Below are 16,155 nucleotides of genomic sequence, written 5' to 3'. Positions count from 1 at the left end.
CAAATCATAGTCAGATAGATGCAGGTAAGATGCAGGTAACACATTCAACATGTTTTAAATAAAATGTTGTTACATCCAGAAAGTAGGTAGGTGCAACTCGCCACTTCGTTTGTTTAGGGTTGCTTGCCTGTTGCTAGGAACGCGCCAGCCGTTGCTAATCTCAGGACCCCGCAATATAGCTGCCCATAGAAAAGCCAGTTTCACTCGACGTTATAATTAAATGTTCTCCGGGATATTTCGCTCTGAAAGTAATCCAACTGCGACATTTCAATAAAAAATTAAAACCTCCTGTCATTGTTTTAGACTTACTGACACTGGTTGTGTATGTTGGTGCTTTTGTGATTAGGCAGCTCGACCTGTACCCCCGCATTTTTTCGTACCGTGTTGAAGTCGACAGAACACAAAGAACATTTCCCCGCTGATTTAACGTCACTATTTACAACTATTTATAAATAAGTAGTGGAATTGATTGCATTTCATTTATTTTTTCTAATTTGAGAAAGAAAACTGTTCTGTCACGGCTCATTCCTAAATTATAGTTCACCTGCCGAGTAATGGATTCTTATCATGTGTTAGAATTGGTTGGAGAAGGCTCTTTTGGTCGAGTTCATAAAGGAATGAAGAAGTTTTTAGGACAAGTAAGTTTCTCTTTATTACATATTTATTTACAAACGGTGTATATATATATATATATATATATATATATATATATATATATATATATATATACAGTGGGGGGAAAAAGTAGTCAGCCACCGATTGTGCAAGTTCTCCCACTTAAAATGATGACATAGGTCTGTAATTTTCATCATAGGTACACTTCAACTGTGAGAGACAGAATGTGAAAAAAAATCCAGAAATTCACATGGTCGGAATTTAAATAATTTATTTGTAAATTATGGTAGAAAATAAGTATTTGGTCACTTCAAACAAGGAAGATCTCTGGCTCTCACAGACCTGCAACTTCTTTAAAAAGCTCTTCTGTCCTCCACTCGTTACCTGTATTAATGGAACCTGTTTGAACTTGTTATCTGTATAAAAGACACCTGTCCACAGCCTTAAACAGTCAGACTACAAACTCCACTATGGCCAAGACCAAAGAGCTGTCGAAGGACACCAGGAAAAGAATTGTAGACCTGCACCAGACTGGGAAGAGTGAATCTACAATAGGCAAGCAGCTTGCTGTGAAAAAAATTAACTGTGGGAGCAATTATCAGAAAATGGAAGACATACAAAAGCAATGATAATCGCCCTCGATCTGGGGCTCCACGCAAGATCTCATCCCGTGGGGTCAAAATGATCATGAGAACGGTGAGCAAAAATCCCAGAACCAAACGGGGGACCTGGTGAATGACCTGCAGAAAGCTGGGACCAAAGTAACAAAGGTTACTATCAGTAACACACTACGCCGACAGGGAATCAAATCCTGCAGTGCCAGATGTGCCCCCCTGCTTAAGCCAGTGCATGTCCAGGCCCGTCTGAAGTTTGCCAGAGAGCACATGGATGATACAGCAAAGGATTGGGAGAATGTCATGTGGTCAGATGAAACCAAAAAAGAACTTTTATGTATAAACTCAACTCGTCGTGTTTGGAGGAAGAAGAATACTGAGTTGCATCCCAAGAACACCGTACTTACTGTTAAGCATGGGGGTGGAAACATGCTTTGGGGCTGTTTTTCTGCTAAGGGGACAGGACGACTGATCCGTGTTAAGAAAAGAATGAATGGGGCCATGTATAGTGAGATTTTGAGCCAAAACCTTCCATCAGTGAGAGCTTTGAAGATGAAACTTGGCTGAGTCTTCCAGCATGACAATGATCCCAAACACACCGCCCGGGCAACAAAGGAGTGGCTCCGTAAGAAGCATTTGAAAGTCCTGGAGTGGCCTAGCCAGTCTCTAGACCTCAACCCCATAGAAAATATGTGGAGGGAGTTGAAAGTCAGTGTTGCTCGGCGACAGCCCCAAAACATCACTGCTCTCGAGAAGAAATCTGCATAGAGGAATGGGCCAAAATACCAGCTACTGTGTGTGCAAACCTGGTAAAGACCTATAGTAATCGTTTTACCTCTGTTATTGTCAACAAAGGTTATATTACAAAGTATTAAGTTGAATTTTTGTTATTGACCAAATACTTATTTTCCACCATCATTTACAAATAAATTCATTGAAATTCCTACAATGTGAATTCCTGGATTTTTTTCACATTCTGTCTCTCACAGTTGAAGTGTACCTATGATGAAAATTACAGACCTCTGTCATCATTTTGAGTGGGAGAACTTGCACAATCGGTGGCTGACTAAATACTTTTTTGCCACTGTCTATATATGTGTGTGTATATGTGTGTATGTATATATGTATGTACCGTTGTATATATATATATATATATATATATATATATATATATATATATATATATATATATATATATATATATATATATATATATATATATATATATACATATACATATATATATATATATATATATATATATATATATATATATATATATATATATATGTAGGTGTGGGAAAAATCACAAGACTACTTCATCTCTACAGAACTGTTTCATGAGGGGTTCCCTCAATCATCAGGAATTTTAATGGAAGCATTCACATACAATGGTTTATATAGGGCACAGAGTGGGTGGGTACAGGCAGGCGTAGGGTGTGGTGATTGGCTCATGTGTTACCTAGGGGTTGTTTCCGTCTGTGGCGGCATGTTGAAATGATTTCACTGCGCTTGTTGAGGGATGATAGATCTGGATGATAGATAATAAACAGTTTCTCTTTTAAACATAGGTTGCATCTTTTATTACCATTGTTGTAAGGTGTGCTGGATGCAAGAATTTGCCATGTTATTGAATATTCAACATTATTGTCTTTGAGGTTCCCAATGTGCTTGCTGAGTTCTGTAGAATTCCGCAAAGTCTGGTTTCTAAAGGAGGCCTTGTGATTATTCCATCTGCTTTTAAACGCTCCTTCGGTTAATCTTACGTACGTGTTGGATGTGTTAATGTCCTTGCGTGTTACCTGTGCTTGGTAAACGACTGATGTTTGTAAGCACCCTCTGTTGAGAGGGCAATCAGGTTTCTTGCGACAGTTACATTCCTTATTGGTTTCAGAGTCGTTTAGTCCGGGGGTAGGCAGTCCTTTAGCAATTGCTTTGTTGTGGTTTGAAATGATTTGTTGTATGTTATTTATACAGCTGTAGCTCAATTTAATGTTGTTCTTGTTGAATATTTTTCTTAGGGTGTCTTTGGGAATTGTTTGTCGATCAGAGTGAGGAACTTGTGGCTGATATTGGTTGAGACGTTTTTGCTGAATGGTGGATTGTACCAGATGATGTTGTTTCGTTTTCTGCTCTTTTTTGGTTGGTTTCCTGGCGTGGGTTCATAGGTGAGGGTGAAGTTATATCCCCTTTCATCAAGTGCTTTCTGGTACGGGGGGGGTTGCTTGGTCGAATTCAGCTTTGCTAGATGACAGCATCGATAGCCTTTTATTAATTCCGGTAGGTATTCTTTTCGTGGTTGTGGGTGGGTGGGTGGGTGGGTGGGTGGTTGCTGTCATGGTTGCTGTCATATATATATATACTGTATATATGTATATATAATTTCAGGTGGTGGCTCTTAAGTTCATGCCTAAAATGGGGCGCTCGAAGAAAGAGCTGCAAAGTCTAAAAAAAGAAATCGACATCATGACAAACCTTCAACATCCAAACATTGTGAAACTTTTCGACAGCTTTGAAACCGACACAGAGGTATGTTTTTGGTGATTAAAATAGACTAGGCATACCTGAGCTAATCACATGATCATTACCTGTTGTAATAGGTGGTTGTTGTGACCGAGTATGCTGAGGGTCAGTTGTTCCAGATCATTGAGGATGATGGCAGTTTACCAGAAAGTCAGGTAACCTCAAAAAGTGGGCCACATGGGCTCCCCCGAGGTCATGGCAAGGGTATAGAGGGGTTTTTTTTTAATCATATTTGCTATTTATCTGTAGATTGACTGTGTGAGTTACATTCTTTATAAAAGCCACTGACGACGACGCCTTTTTTCTTTTCCTTTCTGTCACAGATTAATTAATTTCTTCTCGTCGATTAGCTCTGTACACATTTACTTAATACTTCTACTGGGTAGAACAGATTAGGTCAGGGGTGTCAAACGGACCAGGCCCAGCTGTTCTAAATGTGTCCACTGGATGTCGCAATAGCAATTCTTTGTGTCTTTGAAGATGATGCTACATACTATATGTACAAAATAAACCACATGATGTTAGTACATCAGTCGAGGAAAATTATCAAACTACATGAATAACATCCTGTAATTTGATACTGATACCATTTTTGTATCTTGATAGAGTGAAAATGAACACCAATAAGTTGACTGAGGAACATTATCACATAATTTATTCAGAAAATGTAAATAACGACAAATTATTAACCGCAACAAGTGTAAAAAAAACACAACGTTTTGATTTGTATATTTGTGCTTATTCTATTTTTAAACAAAGAAAAAAAATTTGAAGTTGTCTTTATTTTTAAGTTATCGTGCTGTGATTTTACTTGTCCGGCCTACTTGGGAGTAGATTTTTCTCCATGTGGCCCGCGATCTAAAATGAGTTTGACACCCCTGGATTACATCAAGCACTGCTGCCACCCGGCTTTAGGTTTTTGTATCGATCTAACATAAATGCGAAAGACAAAAAATGTAAATCTCCCATTTTACTCGCAATTCAGTATTTGAGATACACTGCTCAGAAGAGTAAGAGGAAATGACATGTCAAATTGTAAATATTAATCTCCTAAATATAGTGTAGCCTTTTACCCAGTGGGGATTTAACAAAACAATTGTAACCCTTAAAAAGTGTAAAGAGAAAGCTATAGTTTCAGGGGTGTTAAACTCATTTTCATTGAGGACCACATGGCAAAATGATGTGGGCGGCGAGAATAGGCCTTGAGTTTGACACCTGTCGTTTGGATTGTTATTGGCTAATAACTAGTTCGACATAGTTGTTGGCCTGATTGTGAGCAAGAAATTGCATTTGTTTTTGGTTGTCACCTATATCACATATACAAGAGGCAGGCCCAAAGATGTGTTATCCATGCTCCTTGCTCATTTTGCGTTACAGCATTAAAAGTGACTGTTTGCAACTTGTTCAAATTTACATTTAAAATAATATAACAAGAAACACTTAAGTAGCTTATGTTACCATTAGTAGTTTTAAAGCAATATGCATTTCGTATTTTAAGTCTATTTTTCACAATTACTAATTACATTTAAATACAAATTGTTCGTCAGCCCAAGAAAAAAATTCGGTGTTCAGGCTGTCACTCATGCCCGTCTCATACCCACATGCACGCCTGGAGTGGATGCACATACACAAAAGCAGTCCCAGAGAAGCAACTAACAATTTGCAGTCATGTTGTTGTTACTACATGTCAGAATGTTTGATTACTTAGTTTTTACAATTAGTTGAAAACTGACAGGGGATGCACATTTAAATTTCCATTTAATGTACAGTAGGAATTTTTATTGGAATATATATCAGGCAGCATAAGCAATCTTGTTTAAATGATACAAATTGAGTAAGTAACCTTAGTTAAAGTTGTTGTAGATTTTACCTCCGCTCATGTTAATAATCTATTTTGATAATCAGGTGATTGGATGCAGGTGAATGGTGCCTGAAACTCATACAGTGGTGTGCACAGATAAATAAATAGATTTAATCAGGTTGTCAATAGTGTATAATAGAAAATATATTAATTGAGATAATTGAGAAGCACTTCTTTAATCCAAGGTTCGTGACATTGCCTGCCAACTGGTGTCAGCTCTGTATTATTTGCACTCTCGTCGGATTCTTCACCGAGACATGAAACCACAAAATATCCTCTTTGATAAAAATGGAGTGGTGAAACTGTGTGACTTTGGGTAGGTACTTTTATTATCACGGTGGCACAAACGTTTTTTTTTTCACATGTCTGCATTCCTTACAATTGATGCCATTCTTTTCTAGGTTTGCGAGGGCAATGAGTGTGTCCACCATGGTGCTGACCTCTATCAAGGGAACACCCTTATACATGTCCCCTGAATTAGTGGCAGAGAAACCTTATGATCACACTGCGGATCTCTGGTCACTTGGCTGCATTCTGTATGAGCTCCACACGGGGGCGCCTCCTTTCTACACTAACTCCATCTTCCATTTAGTGCAGCTCATTGTGAAAGACCCCATCAAGTGGCCAGACACTATGAGCAGCACATGCACGGTACGTTGCGGCTGCCGCTATTGTGTTATTTATTATGTCAAATCACAATGCATGATCAGAATAGATATATTTTTCAGAGTTTCCTAAAAGGTTTGTTGACCAAAGACCCCCAGATGCGACTGTCATGGCCGGACCTCCTGCATCATCCTTTTGTTGCAGATGGTGTTCAAGGTGATGGCATGGGATTGTTTCAACTTATTTGTGTCATGCTTGCTAACAAGGTGGTGTGTTAGCAGTGCTGCCAGATACAGACGTTTCCAGTCCTCTGACAGTCACCCCGGACCCTGACATGCTGGCACTGAAACTTAAACAAATAGCAGAAAAGACACCGGTAAAATCTGGGGAGAGCAAAATAGTGCGAAAGGTCAAAGAGCAGAGAGGCAAAAGTGACCCAAAGACATCAGTCGGCAGTGCTAAAGTATGCTTATTGGTTGGTAATAATCACCAATTTAAAAATATTTAGCACTGGAGTCATGAACCGGAACTTTCTTCTTTTACAGGAAATGAAGGATGGAGTGGAAAGTGAGAAAGCCAATTCTTTAGTAACATCAGTGGGCCTTAAGGACAAATCCATCACCCCAGTTTATTCAACTCTGAAAGCTCCTCAAATTTCAGATCAAAAGAACCATTCATCTGGTTCTTCAAATAGGTCTGTATTATTGCACAGGACAATGTTTTACCAGTGTGTGTGTTCACTACAATGTGCGTTGCCTCAGCAGAGGTCTAATCAGCCAGGACTATGAACGAGAGTTCCCCTCAGTAGAAGTCGGGCCACAACAAGAGAGAAGATGTGACATCACTAAAAATGTGTCAAGTTTCACAGTAAGCCTAATTTGTTATCACTCATTTGGACGTCTGGTAATTAAGATTTGTTGCATGCATAAACTTTGCCAACTACTCAGACAGTCGAGAGTGAGGAATTCTGGGAGAAACTAGTTGAAGAATCCGACCTAAGCAGACTAGAAAAAGATCCCTTCAACTGCAGTAACATTGTAGCTCTACTGAAATCCAATATTTTGCTGTTTGAAAAACAGGTAATTGTCCGGTTTGGAATGTCATTTTAGTGTAATAATCACACTTACTTACTTATTTGTTTGGTCAGTTAAGTGGTGGTGTCTTCGACGACGTGTGGCGCATTCGCCATTCGCTGAAAGTCCTGCAGAACCTGATTCTGACCTCAGACCCAAATGACAATATTAACAAACTTGGACTGCCACATCTTATAATTAGCTTAGTTCACAACTCTGTTGGAAACTTCCATTTCATTCAGGTTGGACCTCACACAAATGCTGCTAATTTTGAACGTCTCAATTCTGTAATCAATTTGCACCATTATTCTGAGTAGCAACCGGGGAGTCTGCAAGCACTTTGGGAAATGATTGTTGTTCTACTGATCTACTGGCAGAAGAAGCATGACTGGTTGAAAGGAGAAAACAGGTTTGATTATTCATTAAATATTAAGTATTGTATAACAAATATGTACATATGACTTGTCCATCATGTGACTTTGCTCTGCTCATAGACCTGAAGAGTTCATCAAGCCCTTCTTAACAATCCTTAACCAAGCAGACCTCAATCCTTTAGCCGTAAGTACAAATACATAGAATTAGTTTGCTATTGGCCACATTTAACCGTTTCTTCTCCTTTAGCCTCTGGCTGGCTGTGTTTTATCTCTCTTTACTCGACACAAGGTTGCTGTCAATATTGATGTGGACAGGCTCAGCCTTTTGCTGAAAAAACTTGTCTGTGGCTCTCATCAGGTGCACGATTGGTTTTGATGTGATAACTGGACATCTCATTTATATGAGTTAATTTATTATTTGTTCTATGTGTCTGTCGTTGACCCTTGCTTTGAAAGCAGGAGCTTTCTCTCCCGCCTGGATGGGGACTCTGTGACGGCCTCCTATCTTTACTTCTGCACACTCTCTCTGAGGTCAGTCAGTAATTACAGTTTCAGGGTTCTTTACCGGATACTTTGTGAACTACCTGTAGCTTCTCGACAATGACGTAGTTATGCTTCAAGTTGCAAGCTAAAATTTGAGTTACAAGCATCCCTGCCATTAGTTTGTGTAGTAAAAGACACAGTGAACCCTGTAAGATCCACCCAAAACATCTGGTCTTACTCGCTAGCATTAGCTTTTAGCTAGAGATGGATATAACTTTGTTTTCCAACCATGTTGATGAAGAAAGTAATTGCGAAGGACAGTGCTAAGATGGAGTGGAGAATTTTTATTGAATTAAAGAAGGAAATAATCAAAAACATGAGAACGTACGGTTAGCTTGTATTTACCTAACTTTGGGGCGGGAAAATAACATCCAAATGGTGAAGATTTATCCATGGAAATAAACAAGCACATAGAAGGAGATTCTGTAGAAGTCCACTCTCCAAAAAAGATGTTGTACATTGTTATTACATCACTTCATAAAACTACTGTAGTTGTTTTTGTAGCATGTTCTATTCCATTGTTTTTCATATAATATGTATTATCTAGAAGTTATTCCTTCTTTTTAAAAAACATGTTACATGTTAAAAGTGTGCTGTTTTGGGGGAGCCAAGCACCTATGAAATTTGATATCAGTGGGAGTTGTTGATTTGAGATACAAGTGTTTTAATTTAAGAGCTCTGTCACAAAACAATTTAAAGCTGTCAGCTGAGTTTCTACAGTATTAATATTGTTGCTGGTTAAATTAGTTTAAATAGTGATGAAAGTAGGCTTAAATAGTATTTTTGATCTTACATATAATTTTGAAGGATATCACACACCTACTATTTATAACAGATATAGGGTGACATTGATAAATATTTTCAGATTAACTAAATTCTTTGTCACTTTTGTCTTCCTTACAGCAATGCGATGGTTCCTCACGTTTGGATCCACTCGTGATTCATCACGTTTGGGAAGAGATCGGCACCTCATTAGCAAAGACGATGCCAGACATGGACTTTTGCTCAACCAATGGTAAACAATGCATTACATTGATACTAAAACAAATTAAACGGTTCAGTGTATCCCACGTGACTGCAGTCTAATTGTGGGGTTGGGAAGGGAGTAGAAGCAGTAATGATGTCATTGTATAATTGGCATAAGAAACCATGATGTAGGTGTATGTAATTTTGACCAAAAAATTAGTCGCTAGTTGCTTTTTTGAAAATTGCGAATGCGGATGAGGTGTATTAAAGCAGAGTTACAGTGCTATCGGAACAACAAGCTACAGTCACACACAGTCCCATTATAATGTGTTTATGAGCGAGGCCAACAGGGAAGAAAAACTAATATTAATAGTTTTCCATGTTCTTCTTTCAGGATTGCATGTTCTCATGTCTGCCACAATGTTGGTTCTCTGCAAGGATCCATATTCATATATTACACTGTTTTGTGAGGGCAAATCAACATTTGTGTACACTCTTGGCTGGCTGTTAAGCACTGAATGGTTAGTTTTTTTTTACTATCCAGCTTCCTCACTATCATTAAAAGATTTGAGTCCACTTTTTCTAAAAATAATTAATTTTATTTCCCAACAGTCATGCTTTATTTGCTGAAGGCTGTTCAGGTACATCAGAAGGGGTCTTAAGTCCTGAGCTCTTTATAGAGTTGAGCTCCCACTTGCTGTGCCTTCCATTCGCCCTCAACCTGAATTCACACACCTGTTCCAGTGTACTGCATGTGTACGACAGCTGTGATGTTGTTAAAAGGCTCCTGCAGGTTAGTTTGCTCTATTAAAATACGGTCTGGAAACGTTTAAAGATGAAGTTAAGTATCCGTATTATTTGCCATAAAGAGAGTTTTAATAAAAACAATAAAACAAACCCTTAGAGGTTGTGGTTTTGACTAAAGCAAAATAAGTTTGAGTGTCAGGAGACAAAGACAATTGTAATGTGAGAAGTTTGAACATTTGCCATATTTGGACTGTAATGTCCAAGAACTCTTTAGACAATTGGGGACATGAGGTCTATTTTGTTCCCACAGCCTTTAGAAATAAGGTAATAGAGGCAAGACTCTGTGAGAGCAAACATTCACTGATGCAACAAAGGGTAACACTTGCACAAAAAACCAGCATGATGCATATTGTCTCTGTTTCTTTGTAGTCTTCTTTTATTAGTGTTGATGTTGTCGTGTTCTTGTTTGTATTCTTTGTCAGGTGATTGAAACTCTTCCTCTCTCATCAGTAGAGGCGCCACTCTCACTACTACGCCGCCTGTTGTTGTGCGATCGTCAACGTTGTGTTTCCCGCCTCTGTAAAGCTTCCTGTGGCTTTTTCTCCACACCAGCCGTCACTACATGGAGCAGGCAGACTCTGACCAGAACCGCCAGTTCTCTGCTCTCTGATTTGCTGCTGCTGGATGAACTGGGAGACTCTGCGGTAGAGCTCCTGTCTCTGTTATACCTCATCACATGTTTTTGTCCTGGTCAGCTGCACCTAGAACCTTCAGTACTGCGACGGGCACTGGCGCACGCTTATGATCCGATCAGGGCTGGCACATGTAAAGTTTTAGGAAATGTTTTCCCATTCAGGTCTCCCACACTGCCCAATTTACAACCAAACATTTTTAAAAGCATGGTAGACCTTCTTGAGGATGCTAGCGTGCATGTGCGGCGGGCGGCTTGCTTGGCAGTTGGTAAATGGTTGGGTTATATTGCAATGGAGGCTGGGTTCAGCACCAGTAGGCACAGTGGAAATTTAGGCAACACTAAAAAGTGGGTAAACGTAAAGGGCAATGATGCACACCAGGATTCAAGCAGCGAGGCGGTAGTTGCCATTGTGACAAACAAAAAATCAGATGACGGCGAGATTAGAAAATGGTTAGAAGAAGCAAGAATGACAGGAGCCAGACTGGCATCGCTGACCTCCGACACTGATGCCCACACTCGTGTCCACGCTTGTGCAGCCATCGGAAACCTGCTGCATGTTCATGGTGCTGTACCCAAACTGATGAAAGAGAATGTGTGCAGGTTACTCCTGAGGGCCGCCTGTACTGACACCCACCATGCAGTGAGAGAAGCTGCAACGGCCACGCTAAGCTTGTACAGCCAGCAGGATGCTATAAGACAGATAAAGGCCTAACTGGACAATAGTTGAACGTCTTTCAAACGCGGCTCTTTACAAAAATATTTTATTGCAATTAACATCTTTGGCTTAGCAGGTTTGAAAATGATGTTTTTCAAAAAAACATTTTAAGCTTTGTAAGTCCGTGATTTATTATATCATTAGTTTGTGTAATTTGTTATATTTTTCTAAAAGCATCTGATAAACAATTGTGCAGTATTTATTTTTTTGGTACATTTTCTTTGCGGGTGCTTAGATCCCGGATGCCAGAGAAAAAAAAGTCCCCAAGCTTCCCAGCATGCATCAAAGCAAATTAAGTGACTCTTTCTTTCAGATAAGAATATTCTTATAAATATAATTATTTTGAGTCATATGACTCTAAATAATTATATTTTTTCAAATGCAGTTTTCTATTTCCTCTTAAAAGTAAGCATCTATGTGTAATAATCACATAACCTCTTTTCCGTTTAGGAATATATTAATAATTAATCCTTTGATTTTACATGGAAATATGAATAAATGTGATCACATTTCTTTAAATCTCATTATTCTTTATTTTTGACATAAAGGCTTGAAACTGTTAATCTTTTTTACAGCTTGGAAGAAATCACACATTAAAAGTTAAATATTAGTAAAAAATGTAACCTGCCATCATTTTGACAAATCGCCAAGTTAGGTCCGCAAAAATGCAGATTTTCCCCCGGCCTTGTTACTTATATCCAGAAAAGTCCAAGTAACATTGTATTTTTCAATGGTCCTGCTGTTTTTCTTGAAATGCACAACACTCGTCTTTGTTGCATTCTAATTGTCTCATGTTGTTACGTAAAAAGTGTAAAAAGATCACAGACAACACCATTTGAAAGCCACACGTTTTTATTTTCAACAGAAAAGGGTCGCTAACACACAAATACGCTAAGATGATGATGAAATATGCTGCCGTTACATTTTTTTTAATTAATATTGCCAGCGCTTATTTTCAATTGTCTTAAAATAAATGCATAGAAAAAATATTCCCGAAATTCTTAGGCAGCAGCGTCTTTAACTAACGAGGCGTATTGTTTCACTAAATTATCTACAAAGCAAAGAGTTATCACACTATTCGCATATTATAAAAGTTGCTACAAATTAGTGCAGATCAGCCTGAGGCTATGAGACATATTGCAGTAATAACGCCGATTCATTCCCAAATATACAATTTCTATTCCAGGAGCTTTGAAGACGTGCAGAAAAATAATTTACCTAAAACAATATGTGTGCAATATTTTCAAAATATGCAGGATATTTTTTTTCCTGGTTGATTGGAGGGCAGATCAAGCATCCTGAGGAGAGTACTATTTTTGTTCCCATCAAAGCCAGCACAGCAGGCTAAAATAAAATATCTAAAATAAGATTAAGACTTAAATGAAATCAAAGTAAATAAAAGGCAGATAAAAGAAAAAAAAAACACCTGCTTTTAACATTCAAATCTCATTCAGTAGTTCTGCATTAAACCTGAAGTCAGTCAAAGCTCAAAAGTCCAAACAATATAATTTAAATTTATACAAAATTAATATTACTCATAACATTGATTATGGGCTACACATTTTTAAGCTTATTTCTTATTTGTAGCAGCTCAAGAAGTGGATACACATTGGAAAATCAATCAGTCAATTTTAAAAGAACGGTCAATAGGAATGTATGAAGTTTAAAATGATAAGAACGAAGAAATGTATGTTGACAACATTCAGATTTTACATACAACAATTTTAAACAAGGGGGGAAAATGGTTTGCTGTCCATTCTTACGTAAGGCCCGTCAAATATTAAACCTGCAGAATCAATCAAACATTTCTAAATTACAATTCTTAGATTGACACAGTGTTAAAAGTGATTGTCGTATACAAGCCTCAGGACAAGTGCAGGGAAAGCGATGGATGCATTTGACTTTGTGGTGATTTGGACTATAGAGGAAAAAAATCACATTACCAAAGCATGCATTATTCCAAATTAAGAATAAAAAGAATCAATTGTGGACAATCAACATGACAACTTCCCTGTCTTCTTGATGCGGATTTGGGGTTAAGCTTTTGTGTCCTGCTTGAGTCTTTGGCTTCTGGCCTTGTAAACTTCGATCAGGAGGTCTTTGACGTACTGGATTTCACGCTCCACGGACTCTGCCTTGTCCCGCAGCTCGCGGTTCCTCCCTTCCAGGCAATGCAGCTGCTCTTCTAAAGAATCCAGCTCCGCCCTTTTTCTTTGGCGATACCTGCGTCACACAAAAAGATTGGATGAAGAACTTGACCAGCAAAGTTCGAGTGACAAAGGACTTGTTTTTATACCTGTGAGCGGCGGTTTTGTTCTGATCTCTCTTCTTCTGTTTGCGCTCTCCTCCGCCTTCTGCGGAGATGATGTCCAATTCGTATTTCACGGCACATTGGTCTTCTATCAACCTGCAAGACTCCAAGTTCAGACTGTCCCTGGCCATCAACAGACACTCCGGACTTGGATTCTCCAGGAAGTTACAGTGCAAGTCATGCTGCCCTATCTGCAGACTCTCTGCTTTGACCTGCTCAGTGAAGAAGCTATGATAGGCCTCAGACTGGGGTGTTCCCGGCAGATAACAACCCTCACTGCTCTGGGCTTTCCAAGTAACTGTCGCTTTTGTCACCTCCAAGCCGGTCTTGATGCTGGTCAGCACCTCGCTGCTACTTGTGCCTCCGCTCACTTCTCTCATGCTATACATCAATAGATCTTCTTTCTTTGGCGGCTCTTCCACAGATGCCCCGAAACCGAATCCGCTACCGGCAACCTTTGCCTCCCCGATGCCATTGTGACCGAAGCAGCAGGTTTTGTCTTCTTTTGCTAGCAAGGCAGCACATTTTCTGAGCTCCACCGCGCTGCCCAGACAGTAACCTTTCCCAACCAGCTGATCCTCTTCCACACAGCAGTAATTAAACACCGAATTACCTGAGTTGCTCACTTTGGAACTTAAACTGTTATCGTAGCCTTCACTGAACCTCACACCATCTGGAATTCCTTTCCTAACGCATGTGCTGGGGCGACCGCAGCTATACGGGGCGTGCCTGGGAATCTTGGATCGCCCGACAGGCCCGCCACACACGCCCGCCAAGTCCAGTTCTCCGGTTGCCAGGGTGAGAAGAAACGGACTGGATTCCGACGGGTTGGGCGCGGCGTATGACGTGTACGGTGTCTGGCTGAACAGCTGAGGACCCGCCAGCTGCGGAGCCCTTTCGCATTTTCCCAGCCTTGGACACTTCTCTGGCAGTGGCTCTGACAGGAAGTAGTCTTCCAGTTGGGCTAATTCCTCTTGCAGCAAGGAGGTCATGACCTCCAAATCAGAGGGCACCTGGATATCGTTGTGAAGGGGTGACGGGGGAAAGGAGGCATTGGTGGAGGAAGGAGGGGAGGGAGGGTTTGGGAGGTATGAGGAGAAGTCCACTTCTTCCGTCATCCAGTCGGTGAGACCATCACCTGTTGGCGAACAATAGCGTCATCATACAAATATCCATCACTAAAAATACCCGGGTGACATAAAGCGCACGTTGAAGTCGTCTTTTCGATGTTACTTACTGTCCGGGAAGAAGGAATGTGCTGCAGTGCCGAGCCCACCTGAGATGCGGAAAAATATAAAAAAAATCCCACTTACTGCGACTCACCAATTAAGTGCTGACTCCCCTCTGACACCTCCCCCCTGCACCCCTGCGATTGGCTGGGGTTAGCCTGTGGGTGAGAGAGAGCGAGGGGGTCTGCCGGGCACACACGAAAAGTCTTCCAAGCAGTAGCTGGCGGAGCCATCGTCATTCTGTCTGTCGGCGAGTCGGTTCAGTCCAAGTCGCAGCATATGATGAGTGCAGGAAGGGTCTGACAGCTGGGCCACGGAGAGCAATGCTGGGCGGGCATAGTGAAACCTGGAGGTGGGTCGGAACCCAAAACAGGTATTAGAATGCACGGGTGCCGACACAAAAAGAATCGCGAATACGGCGACGTACTACAATTCCCACTAAAAGGTCAATGATAGCAACGAGAGAGCCATCCCTTGGGTTTGTTTAACCAACGTGAACCTGATACATGACATCCCAAAACCACTTGGGATCTTTCTGTGAGGCTGTCAAGGGCCTAATGGTTGCCAAGTAACACCCTGCCAGTGAACAACTGAGACAGTGATCTTTTAATTGGATTAAAGACTATTAGTAATTTTAAATTAATCACATGTCTTGCACCACTTAAACTTTGTACATGAAACTCAATTTTTTCTTACAAAAAATGTGACAATAGCAGCTCAAATCAGGTCTAATTAAAGTTACAGGTGGTGTACAATATATCCAGTAATAAATAAACAATTAAATATATATATAAATATATATATTTTATTTATTTATTTTTAAATAAATATATACACAACAGTATTAGGAGTATCCATTTCCCGTTCAAAAATAACATAAAAAAGTGTCAAGAGGGTATTCCACTCGTGTGGCACAAGGCGTTAGAGGGTCAGAGTACACAAACAAAAACAAGACAGGTTAAAGTGCGTGTTTACTTACTCCATTCTTGCAGAGAAACGGTAGTTAGCTTGTTAGGGGTGCGTTGCCAAAAAGCAAAGCACGACTTGTTGTAGAAAGCGCGCAGCTTGTTGTGGAATTTAGAAAGCCATCACGCCAGCTTTGCAGGGCAGAGTGTGTGGTGTCGGCGCGGCGGTCGTGTAGTAAAGTGAGCAACACACTCGCAGCGTGAGCGTCAGGTCGCTTTCGCCTAGCAACCAGTTGCGTCACCCCTGCCGGGCTGTGAATCCCTCCGCCTCCTCCGCCTCAGTAAGGACGTCCCACATAAACTCAGCTACTTGTGGATT

The 16,155-nt window shown here is 40.2% G+C and overlaps 2 protein-coding genes across 5 annotated transcripts; one reads left to right on the top strand and one right to left on the bottom strand.

Annotated features, from left to right (window-relative positions):
* Positions 1-389: 389 nt before the first annotated feature.
* On the top strand, positions 390-12,782 carry stk36 (serine/threonine kinase 36 (fused homolog, Drosophila)). 3 transcript variants are annotated; one of them, XM_061897608.1, is made up of 19 exons: positions 390-638; positions 3,618-3,758; positions 3,830-3,907; positions 5,799-5,929; positions 6,015-6,264; positions 6,342-6,435; positions 6,501-6,682; positions 6,765-6,913; positions 6,984-7,086; positions 7,167-7,298; positions 7,367-7,534; positions 7,610-7,701; positions 7,787-7,850; positions 7,914-8,024; positions 8,126-8,197; positions 9,113-9,224; positions 9,570-9,696; positions 9,788-9,968; positions 10,405-12,782. In XM_061897608.1, the coding sequence occupies exons 1-19, from the start codon at positions 555-557 to the stop codon at positions 11,326-11,328; spliced, it is 3,195 nt and encodes a 1,064-aa protein (XP_061753592.1). In that variant the 5' UTR covers positions 390-554; the 3' UTR covers positions 11,329-12,782. The 3 variants fall into 3 exon arrangements, with proteins under 3 accessions (XP_061753592.1, XP_061753591.1, XP_061753593.1); XM_061897607.1 differs by having other exon boundaries at positions 8,123-8,197; XM_061897609.1 differs by lacking the exon at positions 7,914-8,024.
* On the bottom strand, positions 12,166-16,052 carry atf5a (activating transcription factor 5a). Of its 2 annotated transcripts, XM_061897610.1 has the most exons (4): positions 15,851-16,052; positions 14,966-15,217; positions 13,628-14,780; positions 12,166-13,554 (listed from the first exon to the last, which is right to left on the bottom strand). In XM_061897610.1, exons 2-4 carry the CDS (start codon positions 15,108-15,110, stop codon positions 13,368-13,370), a joined length of 1,485 nt encoding a protein of 494 aa, XP_061753594.1. In that variant the 5' UTR covers positions 15,111-15,217; positions 15,851-16,052; the 3' UTR covers positions 12,166-13,367. The 2 variants fall into 2 exon arrangements, with proteins under 2 accessions (XP_061753594.1, XP_061753595.1); XM_061897611.1 differs by lacking the exon at positions 15,851-16,052 and having other exon boundaries at positions 14,956-15,048.
* Positions 16,053-16,155: the final 103 nt, after the last annotated feature.

Source organism: Nerophis ophidion, linkage group LG04 (genome assembly GCF_033978795.1).
Source record: "Nerophis ophidion isolate RoL-2023_Sa linkage group LG04, RoL_Noph_v1.0, whole genome shotgun sequence".
Classification (NCBI taxonomy): Eukaryota; Metazoa; Chordata; class Actinopteri; order Syngnathiformes; family Syngnathidae; genus Nerophis; species Nerophis ophidion.
This window is presented reverse-complemented; position numbering and strand designations above follow the sequence as displayed.